The sequence below is a fragment of the Dermochelys coriacea genome, chromosome 5, assembly GCF_009764565.3.
Source record: "Dermochelys coriacea isolate rDerCor1 chromosome 5, rDerCor1.pri.v4, whole genome shotgun sequence".
Taxonomy (NCBI): domain Eukaryota; kingdom Metazoa; phylum Chordata; order Testudines; family Dermochelyidae; genus Dermochelys; species Dermochelys coriacea.
Window position 1 is genome coordinate 102,025,508 of NC_050072.1, and position 17,510 is coordinate 102,043,017.

The 17,510-nt window shown below is 40.4% G+C and overlaps 1 protein-coding gene across 1 annotated transcript in view; it reads left to right on the forward strand.

The window, feature by feature from the left end:
* Window positions 1-17,510, forward strand: part of DMRT1 (doublesex and mab-3 related transcription factor 1) — a 91,441-nt gene that overhangs the window by 41,855 nt on the left and 32,076 nt on the right. The window contains exon 4 of the mRNA XM_038402555.2: window positions 3,831-3,993. Coding sequence (XP_038258483.1) covers window positions 3,831-3,993 — 163 coding nt within the window. The remainder of the gene's footprint in view (window positions 1-3,830; window positions 3,994-17,510) is intronic.

A 17,510-nucleotide genomic window follows, 5' to 3' on the forward strand; every position in this document is an offset into this window, starting at 1 on the left:
GTCATTATGTTAAATGACTAAAGGCTTTCGTGTAGCAGTTTTTAACACACAAACACATGTGAACAACCTATAACTGCCTGTTGATGCAGAGTCCTCTACCGTCTTTTCAAACAACAGCAACAAAAGAATTCCAAAGTTATAGTTTACATGGTTTCTTGGCTTGCTCATATTTATTTTGTGCATCATTTTTCAAGTCCGTCTCACCAGTTATCCAGCTGCTGTACACAATACATCCTTTGACTCTATACTGCATTTGCACAGTATACCAGCAACCGTGAATATTGGCCAAATTCTCTTTCCCCCGCCCCCCTCCTTATGACTTGCAGCTCCCATTGAAGTTAGTGAGAGCTGTGGCCTGGCTGTGCATCTGAGGGCAGAGATGAGCCCCAAAGGATTCCCAAATGCAAAGAGGAGTAATAATGAAATGCAACTGGTAGGAGATACCTAGAGATGAGAAACCCAAGAGTGCTGAGCAAGGGCAATACCATATTTATAGGTAATAGGGGCAGCTAATCAATAGCTGTCACCCTTCCTGCATTGTAAAAAAGAGTGATTGGTTGTATCCTATAACTCTTTGGAAAAGAGGCCTGCTAATCATACCCCAGCAAAAAGTGTGCAGGTTAAACATTCTTATCACTAGCATCTAGAGGCCCCAACTGGTTTGGGGCCTGGTTGTGCTGGGTGCTTTCCCTGTTCTAAAGAGCTCTCACTTTGTGTGAGGTAAATTGCAATAGGTGGGGGTAACAAACAAACCAACAGAGGAAAGGGTGGGCGAGAAGGGAGACTTACGTTGTGGGTTTATTTTAAATGCTGCTTTCAAAATGAAAGGGGTCTGTGTTCAAGCCAGAGCACAAGAGATGATATTACCCCTGCTTTGTAGCCTGCCTCCCCCCCAGTTTGACAATCTACCTCACAGCATCCTGCTGATAGAAAATGTATCCCAATATATATGGCAAGTATCCCATAATAAGGGTACCACTTCATCCTCCTGGGCACTCCTTTGAACTCCCGTTCATGCCATGAGCACCTTCCTTCTGATTTATCACCAATGGTGCAAGAACTCCCAACCTAACCGAAGCTGAAGGGGTTAATACAGAGTGAATCCCTCGCCCACCAGGGTAATGATCTCATAGGTCCCCATTTTTAATACAGTGCTAAGGTCAAGAATGTTTATGCTTGGTTGGTTTTTTACTGTTACTATAAAATAGGGTAGCTAAGCGCTATGAAAAGGAAACCTTCTGGTTCAGATTTACAGTGGCATATATTCTAAACAGTTTAGTAAAACAAAACCTAAAGCTTTTCAATTTTCTTGAGTGGTTAATTCAATGCATATTCTTTGCAGAGCCAAACCTGTGTTGGTCGGACTGTGGTTCATAGACTTGGTGTGGGTAATAAGATTATAAAACTTGTCTCTTGCCGCCAGCTACCACGTATTAATACTAATAGTCGTAATAACTCATTGAATCCTGGAATTTTTAGGTGAGTTGTTTTTTAAGGAATGGGGGGAAAAGCTTTAAACGGTTTGAAGGAAACAGTTCATCGCCCACATCCTTCAGGGGAAGCAAACAAGACATTCATTCAGTGCCATTGAGCAGTTCTTCCATTTTATTGCTGCTCCAATAATATTATCTCCAGCAGGTGATATTTTTAGTGCCCGCGCACAGACACCACACACGTACACAAACAGTTACTTTCAAAGATAGCAGGCCTAAAAACTGAGCTGCCAGGCTAGTTGTCTCATAACGCAGAACATGACAACATGATTGCCGAGGGCAGGCAGAGGTGGTTCTTCTACCATCTGCTCCACCGTGCTCAGCCCTGACTGCCTTCAGAGGTGCATGGACTGAGAAGGAGCCTTTATGTTGACATTCAAAGCCTTAGGAATAGAGTGGAGCCTGCGTACCGTATACTGAGTTTCTGGCTTTCTGTATTGCGTTCTCGCCTTCTTAGATCACAGAGGGCATTGTGGATTTGGAGATGGGAAGTGTGCTGAACTTTACGTCTTAGCCCTGGCCTCCCTGTGTTTTTGGGAGTGCCTTACTAACTGACCTTAGGGCCATTGGTTTGACCTCTTTAAGCAAGGCCTAAGCCCCTTCTGACTTCAAAAAGTTTTCAGAATGCTACCTGACAAGGAGTTGGTTCCTGAAGTTTGTTTAACATTGTCTTATTGCTTACCTGGGAGTAAACGTTAGTTGGTTTATTTTATGCTTTTGTACCTAGCATGCAGAGAGCAGAAAATCATCTTATAAATGAGTATTATTATTATTTGTTATACAAAAGACCATACTTGCAGGACTGTCAGTATATCCTGTCTATCTCTAGGTATGTCTATAACTGTTTAAGACCATGTTGCAGCCATAAAACAAATAAATATGCACCTTAGTTACATCACTTGGAATTTAATCCCAAAACAGAGGATAGGATATTGCCCTAAGTCTTATTCATGTGAAATCTATGTGTTACTAAGACCATGCTAATTCTAATATGGCAGTTTGAATACTGAAAGTGTAAATGACAGGGGAAACACTAGAAAACGTAGATTTGGAGAGCTCCCCTGCACACTTATTTGCTGTACCAGGTAGAATATTTCCTGTTTTTCTTCTGAGTGTGATTGCAGTGGCATGTTTTGTTGGATAAACATACAGGGCCAAATTCTGGTGAAGCCCACAGAATACACTAGGTATAACTGCTGGCAGAATTTGGCCCACTGTCTGTATGTAACATGAGTACACTGTACCTTAGATAAGGAATTTCAGATGGCATAGTTGTACAGGTGTGCCTATGGATAGATTTACAGGTTTAATACATACTGTGATAATTTTTCTCTTGTCAAAAGCCTTTTATCTACTAATAATTTAATGGCAAACCAATTTGCAGAAGCTAGATAATATAGTATTACCTTCACACATAGGATTTTAATGTTTTTAGTAATTATAGCTTTCTAGGTTTCTCGCTTACCTTTAACTGTTATATCAGCCTTACGGTGTAGAAGTTTATAACAAATAATAATGCCAGTTTCCGTAAAATAAAAATTTAAAGATATAGTTAATTCTGTTTGGGTACTTCATAAATATCAAGGATGGAATGCAGATTAGATTGGCCCAAGGGATTGGAAATAGGATAAGCCTTCATTTCTGAGTTTTGGTCTCCATTCATCCTTGATCCAGGTTCAAGGTTTTTACTATCTGGAAGCAATTTGGGCTGTTTGAAATGAGAAAGGATGGTCTGGACTGAGACTCACAAGATCTTAAATTCTGTTCCTGGCTCTGACAGATTTCCTATGTGACTGAGGCAGTCACTTAATTTCTGTCTGACTCAGTGTCCCATTGTAAAAGAAGGATATTGTTCTACCTCGCTGGGTTTTAAGAATAAATTCATTAATGTGTGTGAGGTGCTCAAATACTCAGTTGATGGGATCTATATAAGTCTCTAGATTAGTATGCTCTGTCCAGTTTCTAGAGAACGTGTGTGTGTCCTCATTGTAGTAACTACCATCACCAATTGGTCCCATGGTTGCTAGTCTCTTTGGAGACTCCAAGGACTGAATGGCTGCTGAGACTGAACTATCTGCTGTTCATCTCTGCTGCTGTTCATCAAGGTTGAACACATAGACAGAATGGGATTAGAAAGCTCACAGTGATACTATCTGTGTTGGAAATAAATAATTTTCTAAACAAAATTCCTAGGAAATGAATATGTTTTTTTCTTGAAATCTAAGTCAATAATATGTAAATGAAGGACCGTGAGAAATTCCAAGATGCAAATAAATCTCACTCCCCACCTCTGATTCAGTTTTTATACACTGCTGTTCTAATTCTTTCTTTGAACAGATGAAAAGTACAGAGAGCCGACATGCCATGAGCTCCCAGTACAGGATGCACTCGTACTACCCTCCTGCCTCCTACCTGGGCCAGAGTGTTAGCACGCCTGCATGTGTTCCGCAGATCTTCACTTTCGAGGACAGCCCCTCATACTCAGAGTCTAAAGCAAGCGGTAAGTGCACAGTCACCCCCGACCTAATGGGGGTCTCAGATATTTTTTTTACTTCACCTTGAGAGGACATAAAAAACTGGGATTATGCACAAGGTTGAATTTAGCAGTGCTGAAGGTACATATCGTAACCAGAATTTACAAAGAGCAGTCCATTTTTGGATGATGTGTGGTGCTGGGATGCATATGACATTATGAAGTTCACTTTTTGGAAGTCTGATAAATTAGTGTGGGAGGGAAAGTGCTAATTTCAGGGTCTTGTCTGCTCCTGCATTTGTTTTGCTAGATTGCAGGAAGAGCAACTAAAGGTTAAAATAATGCAAATTCCTATTAAATTCCTATTCCTATTCAATCCCTATTCATATTCAATCAAATAAGTTCCTCCAGGGAAACACTTACTCCAGACAGTTCTGAGCTGTCTTTCGAAGAAGGGACCACCCCTTTATTTTTTAAAGGTTCTGTTCACTAAATATTCCTTTCAGGCCAGTACTTTCACAGGCCCCCGTGGCTTTGCAATCCTATTGTTGTCTCCACGTGTGTTTCAGAAGACACTTCAGGCCCATCCATCCAAAACCTGCGGTAAGGAAGGACTGGGTTCTCTGTGTGAAATAATTCACCCACCTCCATTCTTAGGTTTCAAGCACATCAGACTACATTGCCTGATTGAAAAGAATTCCAGAGAAACACATATTTTTTCCATCTGGTGTTTTTTCCGTAACACTAAAAAATTTATTTTTAAAATGTCTGTATACTAGTTTATTTGTAAGGGTCTCTGGGTTTACGTGTAGTGGGTTAGCAGTTCTGACATGGAGCAATAGGACTATGAAGCACGAACACAGCCTGAAAGCAATCAAAGTGCTGATCAAGGAATCATGTCCCACTGTGCCAAATCCGGGTCGATTGGACAGAGGGGAAGATGCAGATCAGATGGATTCAATGATGTGAAAGCCTCTAGGAGAGGAGAAGTTACATGGACACACCACCTGTCTTTTCTGGAAGTGGAACCACCTCCCTTTTGTGGACAGAAGGAACCAATGGTACTTCCCTCCTCCAAGAGAGAAGGAGAGAGAACAGAGGGTCCCTGCTCCCTAGCATCCAGGAAGGGAGGTATAGGTAGAAGAGAGGAAAGTTTTACCAATATCTTGTAGTAGTAGAGTCCCTTCCTGGTTCCTGTTAAGGGAGTGGCATGGCTTGGCAAAAGGGACATCGTTTAGTGGCAGGGGTTAGAGAACAGGCTTAGTTCAGTTTTTGACCATCGTAAAGGTAGGTGGCAACCAGACCGAAAGGCAGTGTAGATAGTATAATCAATACAATCTGCAGTCAGCAAGGATTCAACACAATCCCTGCAGGCCTGTGCATAATAGGGGGTGGGTGAAGGATCTAAAAGAAGATGCAGTGGCTTCATGCATAAGAGGGGCAGTGGCCATGTTTCTGACCCATTGTTCCATCCCACAAGATGGATACACACACAATTTCCTGCCCAACAGTCTGATTACTCAGAGTGAAATTCACTCCTCTCTGAGCACAGCCTATCCGAATATATTATATGTATCATCTTCTGCTTAGGCCACAACAAGCGCATTTACATAGTACGTTATCATTTTCCAAACTACACCGAAATGCAGTCATCGCTGCTGATCTGCATTTGCTAAGCAGATTTATTTTTTATGAATAAATAAAAGGACGTGGGTTATTTATTTTTTATTTGGCCATGTCCATTTCATGTGCCATCCTCAAGAGTGCGTGCTCAGTTTCTGTGTTGATTAAGTGTTGATTGCATAAGTTTGGATTTGGGTGGATCGTGATGGAAACTTTGATTTCTAAGGCCAGAATGAAGTTTTCGAAAATGAGGACACATATGGGGACAGATTCACAGCGGGTATAAATCAGCAGAGAGCTATTAAAGTCCATAAAGCTGGATCGATTTATACCAGCTGAAGATCCGGCCCAGTATTTTTGAAGTGGCTATTTTCTGAGAGGTTTCACCACGTCATATTTTGTTTCTTCATCTAAGAGACTTTCCCTCCTTCTCTGGGAGTTTTAAGTGGCTCAGAGAAATTAGTGATCCTTGCTTCACTTTCCCTCTCTTTTCTTCAGTTCTTCTCCTCCCTCTGCTCTGACAACTGCTGAACAGAAACACTTTTCTCTGTGTTCAGTGGTCAAATAAGCAGTTGGCTTTGCATTCAGCTGCAGGTGGCACTTTTTCTTGCATCTATCACAACTAACTAATGATCCTCACTAGTCAAACATTCTAAAAAATAGACAAAAAAACCCTGTGCCTTTTATTAACAAATTAATTTCAGTATTTTTAATGAGAAGCTTAAATATGTGAGTAAACGCACACATGCTTTTCTTATGGACTTTTTAAGTTTCGTCTTTCTACCCCCGTCCCCCCCATAATTATGACTAAGCACTGGGAACATATGCTGGGAGTTCTCCATCCAACGATGAGTATCTCCACTCTCTTAGATCAGGGGCTGCAGTCCTGTGGAATTTTCCTTTTGCTCTTTATTCCTATGAATATTTTCTTTCCTCCTTCATAACTTCACTCCCAGTGGATGCTTACTTAGCCAGAATGGTGTGAACAATGGAATGCTGTTCAGTACCTGAAACTTGCCTACTCCTCAAGTTACTGGCTATGTCTGCTACAAGTGTTTGATCATTTAAAGAACAGGCTGCTTTCTCGTATTTCCAGGACTTGCTGGTTTGGACTCTGGGCATTTTGTATATAATAGAGCAACTGACACATTTCCCCACAGTTAATGATACCCCATCTTTAAAGATAACATCAGTGCAGCTTCATATATCAGCAAGCCCAAGGAAACTGCTTTAGTAACTTAGACAATTCCATTGTATTGACATTAGTATGTTCGCTACTACTGTAAAGTTGGTGGATCTGTTTTAAATCTTGTACAATAACCCTCTTCCTTTCCGACTGACTATACGCTATATTAAATGAAACATGTGATACAGTGTTTTCAGTCCTTTCTTTGTTTTCTCCGATTGAAATCATATCTTCACCTAACCTCATAATGCTGAAGTGTATCTGTTCCGAAGTCCATGAAGACCCTGGACCCTTAGCCATCTTGTGGAAGATTATTAATAAAACACACCACACCATTCCTGATTTTGCCCCAGGAACATTTTTATTATTAAACACAAAACTGCTTTTTTCTTTCAAGTAAACATATTCATAGGTTTTAAGGCAGAAGGAATCATGGATTATTTAGGCCAACGTCCTCTGTAATACAGTCCATACAACCTCACGCAATAATTCCTGCACCAAGCCCATAACTTCTGTTTGAAGATTGTACAGATTTATTGGAAGATCTGTGTATCAGAAGTCCATAAACTTCACAGAAATGTAACTGTGCAGTGATAGAAGTTCAATGGGACTAAACAGAAAAAGAAATACAAGTTAGAGCAAAAATTTCAGATAGCAAATAGCAGCCCTGTTATCCAGTAGCACTGGTTATTAAATGGTAATATTTCTGATCAAAGGGCTCATAACCTGAGGTAGTCTTATAATACATAGTGTCTGTTACCACACCAGATTTTTCATTTGTAACTTTGACTTTATACAGACTTTGCCAGTTCAGGTTTTAGCACAGTTAGTATTTCAGTCAAATCATTTCATTAATTTTGTTCCACTAAGTTAACTGCCCAATTAGCCTGGATCTGTTGAAAGGGAGGAGAGATAAGCTGACCTCTGATTTTTGTTCACTTTTGTTTTATGAATGGTGAGAAGAAGTTTGCAGAAAGCTTCTGACATTCCCACATGAGGTCATGCCATGTTACAGTATGTTGCATTTAGTAATGGGATGACATTTTCTAAATGACAAAACACCATCACTTCAGCTCCTTGCAATTTTAAGCGATTCTAAATACAATGGCTTCCAGCTGGCAGGTCTGGGACCCTTCCAACTGTAGCTTTATTAGTGGGGAAAAAATAAGGAAAATTAGAGCTAAATGTGAAAAAATAGGCTATAAAGTTTGCAACAGACTCTCCAGTCCTGCCAAGTTTCAGATGAACTTAAAATAGGCAGAATGGAAAGATTTTGGACTCTTAGGCTAAGTCTGGGGGTGTGATTCCCAGCTTGAGTAGATATACTTGTGCTAGCTCTCTAAAAATAGTAGTATGGCCACAGTAGCATGGGCAGGAGTGAGATGGCATGTGCTACCCGTCCCAAGTGCAAACCCGCCTGGACCTCCTGGATCTGTACTTGAGGCAGCTATCCAGTGATACTGCTTGCTACTGCCCATGCTAGTGCGACTGCACTACCATTTCTAGCAAGCTAGCTCAATCCTGAGCTCGTGTGAACATGTCTGTATGAACTGGGAATCATGCCCAGCTCCTGGGATAGACGTAGCCTTTGCTGTACTTCAGAAACCTTTTTTCCTTTTCCCTCCCTTAGCTTTTAATTCCCATTTTATTTACATTTCAGAATCAAGAGCAATGGTAAAGAAAGACATGGGAGAGGAGACTATTAAGTCCATTGCATGTAAAGCACATTTGTTTTGGAAGCAAGCTTGAGAGATCATGGTGAAAGTAGAGGAGAAACTGTTGGAATATTTATAGCACAGTCACCACTATAGGAATCAATTAACCTGGATCCCCCTGAGGAAGGTAGTCAGTCTGAAACTTTAGTGGGAATTCTTACAGGCCCAATCTGATGTCCATTGAAATCAGTTGTAGTCTTTCTCTTGTCTTCAGTGGGCTTTAGAACAAACCCTGTGTGCTTAAAGTTAAGCAAGTGCTTAAGTACCTGAGTGATACCTCGATTCAGGAAAGACATGCTTAAATCCATCCCTTTCAGGGTAGCGCTTATACTTAATTTTAAGCATATCCTTACAGCCCATTGACTGAAAGTTACACATGTGCTTAAGTGCCCTGCATGACTAGGCATGTTTTCCTGAACTGGAACCTGGGAGTCTGGGCTGTGTCGACAGGTAATACATACAGGAAAACGTTAACATCTACAGAGAAGGAAATTAAAGAGAATGATTTCTCTCTCACACACACCCACACACCTCCCCCTCAATTTTTAAATGAAGACTATCTTGTTCCAAGAAATGCACAAAATAAGCCCCCACTTCGTGGCCCTACTGCTTCATATTTGTTTTGTGTATTCCTTTGTCCATGGCTAAGGAGGTTACTTGATTTTTAAGATGTGGGCCTAGCCTCTGGGAGCATTTGAATTTTTTGTTTTCCTGTGGAAATCCCTGGAATGTTGGCAATACAAATGATGAGCTATCAGGGGTCATTGTCTGTTTTTACTGCAAAACTGGGAGCCGAGAACAACTGAGTTCTAAGCCTATCACTGACACTGTTTCCTGCAGTGGCCTTGGGCAAGTTATTTGATTGCTCTGTCTCAGTTTTCACATCTGTAAAATGGGGATAATACTTTTCTTCCTATGGTGGTGTGTCAGTGCAACGGCACTCCTTCTGGCCAAGCATGGCGCAGCCCCTGGGCTCACATAACCTAGCGGGGCTATCATTCTATTCCTGGTGTCCAGAATCTGAAAACCCTTTCTTCACTCCCAAGTCTGTCAAGGGTTTAGTAGGGGAACCCAGGCCTGTCCACTCCCACGGGTTCCAGCTCAGGGTCCTCGAGCTAGGTGAGTAGGATCAGGGTTCTTCGACTCTGACAGTACCCTGAGCTCCTTCCTACCTTCCCCTGGATCTCTGCAGGCTCTCCAGCCTGTTGGTCAGTTCGTCCCCTTCTGGGCTCTGGGCAGCACTTTAGTAGTTTGCTGGCAGGAGCTCCTTTCTCCAGCCTTCTCACTCCTCTGACAGCTGCCCTGCCATTCTGCTTCCCAGCCCTTTTATCCTGCCAGCTGCTGAGAAACTGCCAATCAGCAGTGGCCGGCAGTGCCTTTGGTTGCTGGGCTTACAGGGGGTACATACATCCTAGGACACTTCCTAACCCGATGAATTACTTGCTTGTAAAGTGCTTTGAAAATATTAAATGTAGCACTGGTTGAAAAAGTTTCAGCAGACCAGTTTTCTGTCAGCAAATGTTGTTTCATCAAAATTGAAACGTTTTGCAGGAACGTGTTGATTTTGATAACATTTTTAGTGGAAATTCTTTTAAACAATTTGAACTGAAATTGAGTATTTTGTTTAGACTTTCTTGTTTCATTTCATTTTGACTCATTTTGTTTAGACTTAAATTTAAAAAATCCATATAGTAAACAAAAATCAAATTTTATATACACATACGTATATAAAATATATTATATTAGAATATTTTACCATTATCAAAATGAAACATTTTGATAGGGTCATTTCAATGTTTCCAAAACAAAAGACTTTGGAATTTTTGTTCTCCACTAAATTTCAAAATTTTGACTTTTCAGAATGTTGGAATTTCCTCTGGGATGGGCATTTTATTCAGACTAGCTGTAATTAAATTATATATAAATGCTTAGTATGCTCTTTAATGAGCACTCTTATTTTATGAGTGTTTTGCAAAAATACACACGAACACAAAAACAGCATACACAAACATTTCACACTACGGCCATGTCTACATTATGAGCTGAGGATGTTAGTTCCCTGCTTGCATACACATACTTGCGTTAGCTCTCATTGAACTAGTGCTAGTATAAGTCTCACTGTAGCCTCAGGAGCAGGGGCAGCAGCAGAGCAGACACAGCTGAGCTGTGCTGACTACAAACCCGCCTGAAACCGGTGGGTATATACTCAGCATGGCCCAGCTGTGCCTCCACCGCCGAAACCTGTGCTACTGCAGCTACGCTGCTATTTATACTCATGCTAGCTCAATGAGTGCTAAAGCAAGCATGTGTACACAAGCGGGCAAACCACACCTCCTCGCTCAGACTTAGCCTGTCACCTTTAACATTTGCTACCCACAGGTGATCATTTGTGCATATGGAGTTGCTTAGATTGTGTAACCCCGCCGATAGTTTGTCATCCTCTGCTTTTGCCACATTTTTTGTTTTTTTGCGTTTTGTTTGCAAAAAAGTGTTTTGTTTTTTTAAATCAGCTGAATGATAGAAATATTGTCTTGTACTTGTCCCTTTAAAACGTTAGTCCTGGAGTCATACACAGACTGACACTGAATTGTCAGGCATGACAACAGCATGTGATAGCTAATGGTACTGCCTCGGCCACCATCTTTTCTGCCTCCCCAGCATGAAATTGCTGCAGCAGCTGAATCTGTGAAATTAAAGGATCTTCTTTTGTATTCAAAGTCTAAAAAATCCTACAAGGTCTGTGAGTTGCCAAACACGGCACACCACACAGAAAGTATAACAACAGTCAAGATACACATGGGGTATGTCTGCAGTGGAGCTAGAAGGTGGACATATTGATTGACCTAGCACGCTAAAAATAGCTGCAGTGGCATGAGACACAAGAAGGACTAGCCGTCCCTGTCCGAAACCATAGGTGTATATTCAAGATGGCTATTTACTTCTCCTGCTCCTGCCACCACAGGTATGCTTCGGTTTTTAGCATGCTAGCTCTGATCAAGCTAGTGGGAGTTTGTCTCTTCATGGTGAAATTAACACCTTTTAGCTTCAGTGTACACATACCCTTAGGCAACTGGGCCCTCAAGGAGAGCTTTGCTCTGGTGTACTAAAAGCAGTTTGTATCTGATTCAAACAGATCTTTGTTCATTTCATACTGGGACGCTATAGATCTAGTGGTTTGAAGTTACAGGAAGGGGAAAATGGGAGTGGCAGAGATAGCTTTTGTGTAATGGGAGATGGCTAACTCCACACTGCGGACATAAAAAACCTGGTGAATAGAGAGTCTGATTCTCATTTACACTATGGCTCCTTTAAACCTTCTGGAAGTGTAAATGAGAGTCAGGCCTACTTTTTTAAACAGCTTTTTAAATTTAAACTTATTGGGGAACTGCAGATATTTCTGTTAGGAAATGTTAGTTCCTGTTAAATAAACAGATCCCAAAAGTACTCCAAAATTGTTTACATGTAAAGTGGAAGAATTAAAGTGATTACAAACTTTGCCACTTAGTGCATAAGGACATAACAATTGCCTGACTCCATCAGACCAAGCTCTGTCTATGTGCCTTGTCTTTGTCAATGACTAGTGCGAGATGCTTCAGAGGAAGAGAAATATTGCAGTAGGCATATATAGGTAAATCTGTCCCCACATTATAAGAAATTAGGTTAATACCTAGTTTTAGATTGGCTTAAGGCCTGAAGCATGCAGTTTATTACCCCTTCCAGATTTATTGTTGGCATTACCTATTATAACTGGATATTCTTGTTATCTTATAGATGTTGAATCTCTTTTTGAATTTTGCAACATTCTTAGTCTCAAATTACTTCCCGTGGCAATGAGTTCCACAGTCTAATTACGTACTATGCAAAAAAAAACATATTGTGTAAATAATTAATTAAGCAGCACGGCTTAAAAAATTAACCTAAAGGCACAGTGAAGCAATTTTTAGTGTTCTGCCTGTTATGTGAGTCTAGATTATATTCAGACATAGTCTTTTGACAGTTATATTGTAATAAACCCTTGTGCTGCTGACAACAGCCACAGTTAGTAGATGTACCACACACAGATACCCCACCACTAGAAACTTTCTCCTTCAGCACCAGAAACATAGTCCTTGCCAGTTAGGCTAAAGGAGGTTTTCCTTCGCTAGTACTAGTATCAGTTCCCCTAGCCTTTCTCTGGACAAGCCACTAGAGTGCAACACCACACACATACACAGCCAGTATATTGTGATATGCCCTCATACACCTGATTTCCATCTAATAATCTACAAAATGTCCATTCAACCTTAATTTTTTTAAGACTATTCCAGTTGCACTAGTATGCACTGGAACAGTGTATAAAACAACTGTGACATGTTTAGTCCATGCTATTTTCTGAGTTAAGCTTTAGCCAAAAAAAAAAAAAAAGAAAAGAAAAGTTTGACATTTAAAATGTGGAAATGAACCAAGTTTTCAAAGTCTTCTTATTTAAGAACGGCTTGTTCAATTCACCACAAAACTACCAACCCCCCCCCCCTTTGGCCTAGGAATAAACATGAGGAATTTCAAGCAAGGAAGGAGGTTCTTTTTCCAGATAATTATATGGGAGTCAAAATGAGGCATGTAGTGGAAGCTATCTCAGACTCTTAACTGTGGAGCTAGTACCATGGCTTCATAATTTTTCTAATGCTTTATTGTAAAACATGCTGATCCATTGATGAAGCCCAATGAGGAATTTGAAACATGCTCTGGATTCTACCATTATAAAAGCAATTGTGGGATGGATCTCTTGCATCGGTGTCACAGTCAAAGGTATGTAAGAAACAGAATCCCATGTCTCATGACAAAAAAACCTTCTGAATCATTTCAGTGAAAGGAGGGCTGGAATAGCAGAAATACTACACACTGAAAGAATGTAAAAGACATTCTGGATTATGACATTTTTCTCAGTCTGCACTGCAGCGTCTGAAAGCTATGCATCTTTTTGATGCGTCTCAAGTACAACATTTTCAAATGAATCTATGCCCTTGGATGCCAAACAAGATTTAAAGAATATTTTAGTGTCACAGATCATGCCTGAATGCAGAATCAGAGATACGCCTGTCACAGAGTATTGGCGTGTAGAAGACCTGTGAGACCACTTTCTGGAACTTGTGGCTGTTTCACACCATTGTCTGTCCAAGCTGCCCGACAACACTGATGCAGAAAGGAAAGTGTTGCTGCTGTTTAACACTATAGTTCAGAAGCAATGCCCAGCAGGGCTGGATTATCCAATAGGCAGACTAAGCACGTGCTTAGGGTACCAGCAAAGCAGGGGGCACCAAAAAAAATGAGATTTCTTTTAGCAGGCCATATCTCAAAATATGGGAATCCTGGCAAAGGTAACCCATTATACTTATCCAAGACAATATGTGATTAACTCATTGGTCTAATGAGTGACTAAGTTCATTCAGCTATTGTGGATGAAATAAGTACTGCTGGGTACTTCAGTTTATCAGTCAGCTCTACACCTGATCTTTCGCATCTTGATCAATTGAGTATTGTACTAAGATATGTGTCTCCCACAGATGGAAAACCAGTTGAACGATTTATAACATTCCTCAATTTGAAATCCACACTGGTGAAGAAATGGCAAATCTAGTACTGCATTATCTGTGCCAAGTTTGCAAAATAGATTTCTCAAAGTGCAGAGGTCAACCTTATGACAACGCTGCCAACATGTCAGATAAGATATGTGTCTCCCACAGATGGAAAACCAGCTGAACGATTTATAACATTCCTCAATTTGAAATCCACACTGGTGAAGAAATGGCAAATCTAGTACTGCATTATCTGTGCCAAGTTTGCAAAATAGATTTCTCAAAGTGCAGAGGTCAATCTTATGACAACGCTGCCAACATGTCAGGGCGTTATCAAGGAATGCAGAAGAAGCTTTTAGAACAGAACAAATATCCCATGTTCTTACCATGTGCTGCACATTCTCTCAGTCTTTTTGGCCGCAGTGCTGTTGATTGCTGTCCGGTGGCAGTAAGTTTTTTCTCAATAGTCCAGTTACTTTATACATTTTTCTCTGCCTCAACACACCGATAGGCAGTTCTTAAAACATATTTGAGCAATGATCATGTGTTGAAATCTCTTTCTAATACTCGCTGGGAGACATATGCAGTGGCAACAAATGCAATTCTGGAGTCCTACTCAAAGATTGTGGATGCATTAGAAAGTATAGCTGAAGACCAATCACAAAAGGAAGAAACTATATGAGAGACAGAAAACATAGCAAACAAGACGCAAGAACTAGAGTTTGTATTCTTGTTGACCATGTGGAATGAAAGTTTACAACACTTTTACCACACAAGTCAAGCTCTCCATGAAAAAGAATTGGATTTGAAAACATGTGCAGACGTCTGTCAATCATTAGCAGACCACTTACACACTTTGAGGAATGATTTCAAAAGATTTGAAGACATATCAAAAGATATCTTGCCTGATACTAACTACAAAGAAGCCCAGTCCCGCAAGTGAATCAGGAAAAAACAAGCAAATGATAGCAGTGCAACAGAAACAGCATTGAATCCTAGAGACAAATTTTGCGTATCTATTTACTATGCTATAATTGATACACTTGAAGCTCATATGAAGAGCAGAGGTGAAGTGTACAAAGAAGTATCAAGTAGATTTTCTTTTCTAAACGACATGGACTTATCTGACGAACAATACTCACAAAGTTCCCAAAAGCTAGTTCACTCATACCCTGTTGACTGGAACATGAATCTCTGTGGAGAAGTACGGCAGTTCTACTGTTATATGCGCGCAAAGTTTAATGAAACATGAAAAATGAAATTCAGTCACATTGATCTTCATGACACAATATTGAAAGATGGAATGCAATGTGTATTTCCAAATGTAGAGCTCGCACTACTTATTTTTCTAACATTGATGATTACTAACTGCTCCGCAGAGCGCTCTTTTTCTCAGCTGAAAAGAATAAAAAATCCTCAGAGAACAACAATGTGTCAGACAGACTTGATTCACTTTCCCTATTGTGTATGGAAGCGGACATGCTTCGTCGAGTCAGCTTTGATGAACTTATCCAGAATTTTGCAATCAGAAAATCTAGAAAGAAGCTATTTTAATTTCAGCATACATGTAAGTTTTGTGTCATTTTGAAAAATAAGTTTTATGTTACGGTATAGTATTGTTTTTATTTTGAATTGCATATGGGGGGGCACCATAATCTTTTCGGTGCTTAGGGCCTCTAAAGGTCTTAATCTGGCCCTGATGCCCAGCAAAGGAGGAAGAGACTGAATCTGGCTGTACTTTATTTACAGCCAGTGGACAAGATTCGCTCCCTGGGTTTTGCTGATAAATCTCCTTGAGCACTGGAATACAACACCACAAGCTGCTCCATACCCATCTCTGCCAGGGAGGAGAAGCCAGCTGCCATAGCTCCCAAAGTGGGCCTGGCTGTCCCTTGAAGGGACAGGGCTGGGGCCGCTGAGAGCTGCTGTTTCTGCACCTTTCCCAGTTAGCCACCACCCATAGAGACCTGGCTGGATTTTACAGCTGTTCAACACAAGCAAAACCTCTGATGGGAACATGGTGGTGATGTTGCCATCACCGGTTCTTTTCTCAAGGGGAACAGCTGTCCCCTGTTGGTGCAGGACAATGCAAATTGCAGCTCTCACATCCATGAGGATAAAAATGACCTGATGTTGGAATACAGTCCCTGTCGTCTTCTCCCAGTGACTGGAATGTAGCGTGTTGGCTGGGGTACCCCCTTACCTCATGTTTTGCTTTTTAAAACTAGCTGCTAAAAATGAGAGTCTCAGCAGCTATGTTCTCGAATATGCCGACTCTTTGCTATGAAAGCTGAAAGTGGAGACTCTTTTCCACTATTTCTTAAATAATGTTTTCAGAAGAAACTTCAATTAAAAAACAGACAAAAAAAAAGCTGTTAGTCTTTACTGAAACCAGTAGGAATGATCTGGTAATGTTGTTTGGTGATTTACAAAAAAGGCAGGCAGATTCACAAAATGCTGTCATTTCATCTGCATATTTTGTCATTTATATGGTTCCTGCATAATTGTATTTATTTTTGGCCACTGTTATTTTTAAACAGGTTCTTATTGGTCAGTCCCAGATGCATGTACCACATACAATCTCCCTCAAACGTGAATTACAAGAATGCCAGGAGGGCTAGCAGGCCTAAAATTAGAACTCCTATTCCAGCTTTGGTTTGGTTTGCATTGCTGGTATACAAGCACACAAATCAAACCATCTTTCACTCTTCTTGTCTGCTACATTCCCTTCATCAGGTACAGAATTTGCTTTGAGCAGGATCCTGGTAAATTTCAGTGCCTTGTGTATGCTCAGAAAAAATTAGAGCAGAATGGAGGATCAGATAATGTGTACGCACGTGCGCGCCAGTTAACTAAAAGGTGAAGCATAGTTGCATTGTGACGTATCTACACATGACCAGGATTGCAGAGGCATGAAGCACAATGGATTTGTGTTGGTGTATTTTGTGGGGCCCAGGCAAACTCCCTTTGAAGTCAATGGGAGTCTTTCTATCAATTACAATAGAAGTTGGATCAAGTCCTAGCAAACTAGCGAGCATTTCAACAGGCCTTCTTTTTAGATAGATTTTTTTTAAACAGAAGACAGCATGTTTAAAGGAAAAAGAAGAAGAAAGCATCAAAATTGGCTGGCCCAAAATGTATTTTTTTTAAGTAAGCATGTAATTAACTTTCATTTGTGACATCATTATTTATTACTATTATTATTGTTTCTTTAGCTGTAACAGCAGTTATCAAAACTCCAGTTGACCTTGGTGGGCATTTTATAAAAAACATGGCAAATTATTTTCATATAAGTTTTAAAATAACTGTTTTGGTGAATAATTTCATACCTGTGCGTATTTTGAGTGAAACTGGATTAGTAAAGAATCTAGAAGCAATCTTTAAAGCCAAAATAGAGGAAGGCATCCCTATTCAGGAAAGCAATTAAATAGAACTAGGGGAAAGTAATCCGGTGACTCATTTTTT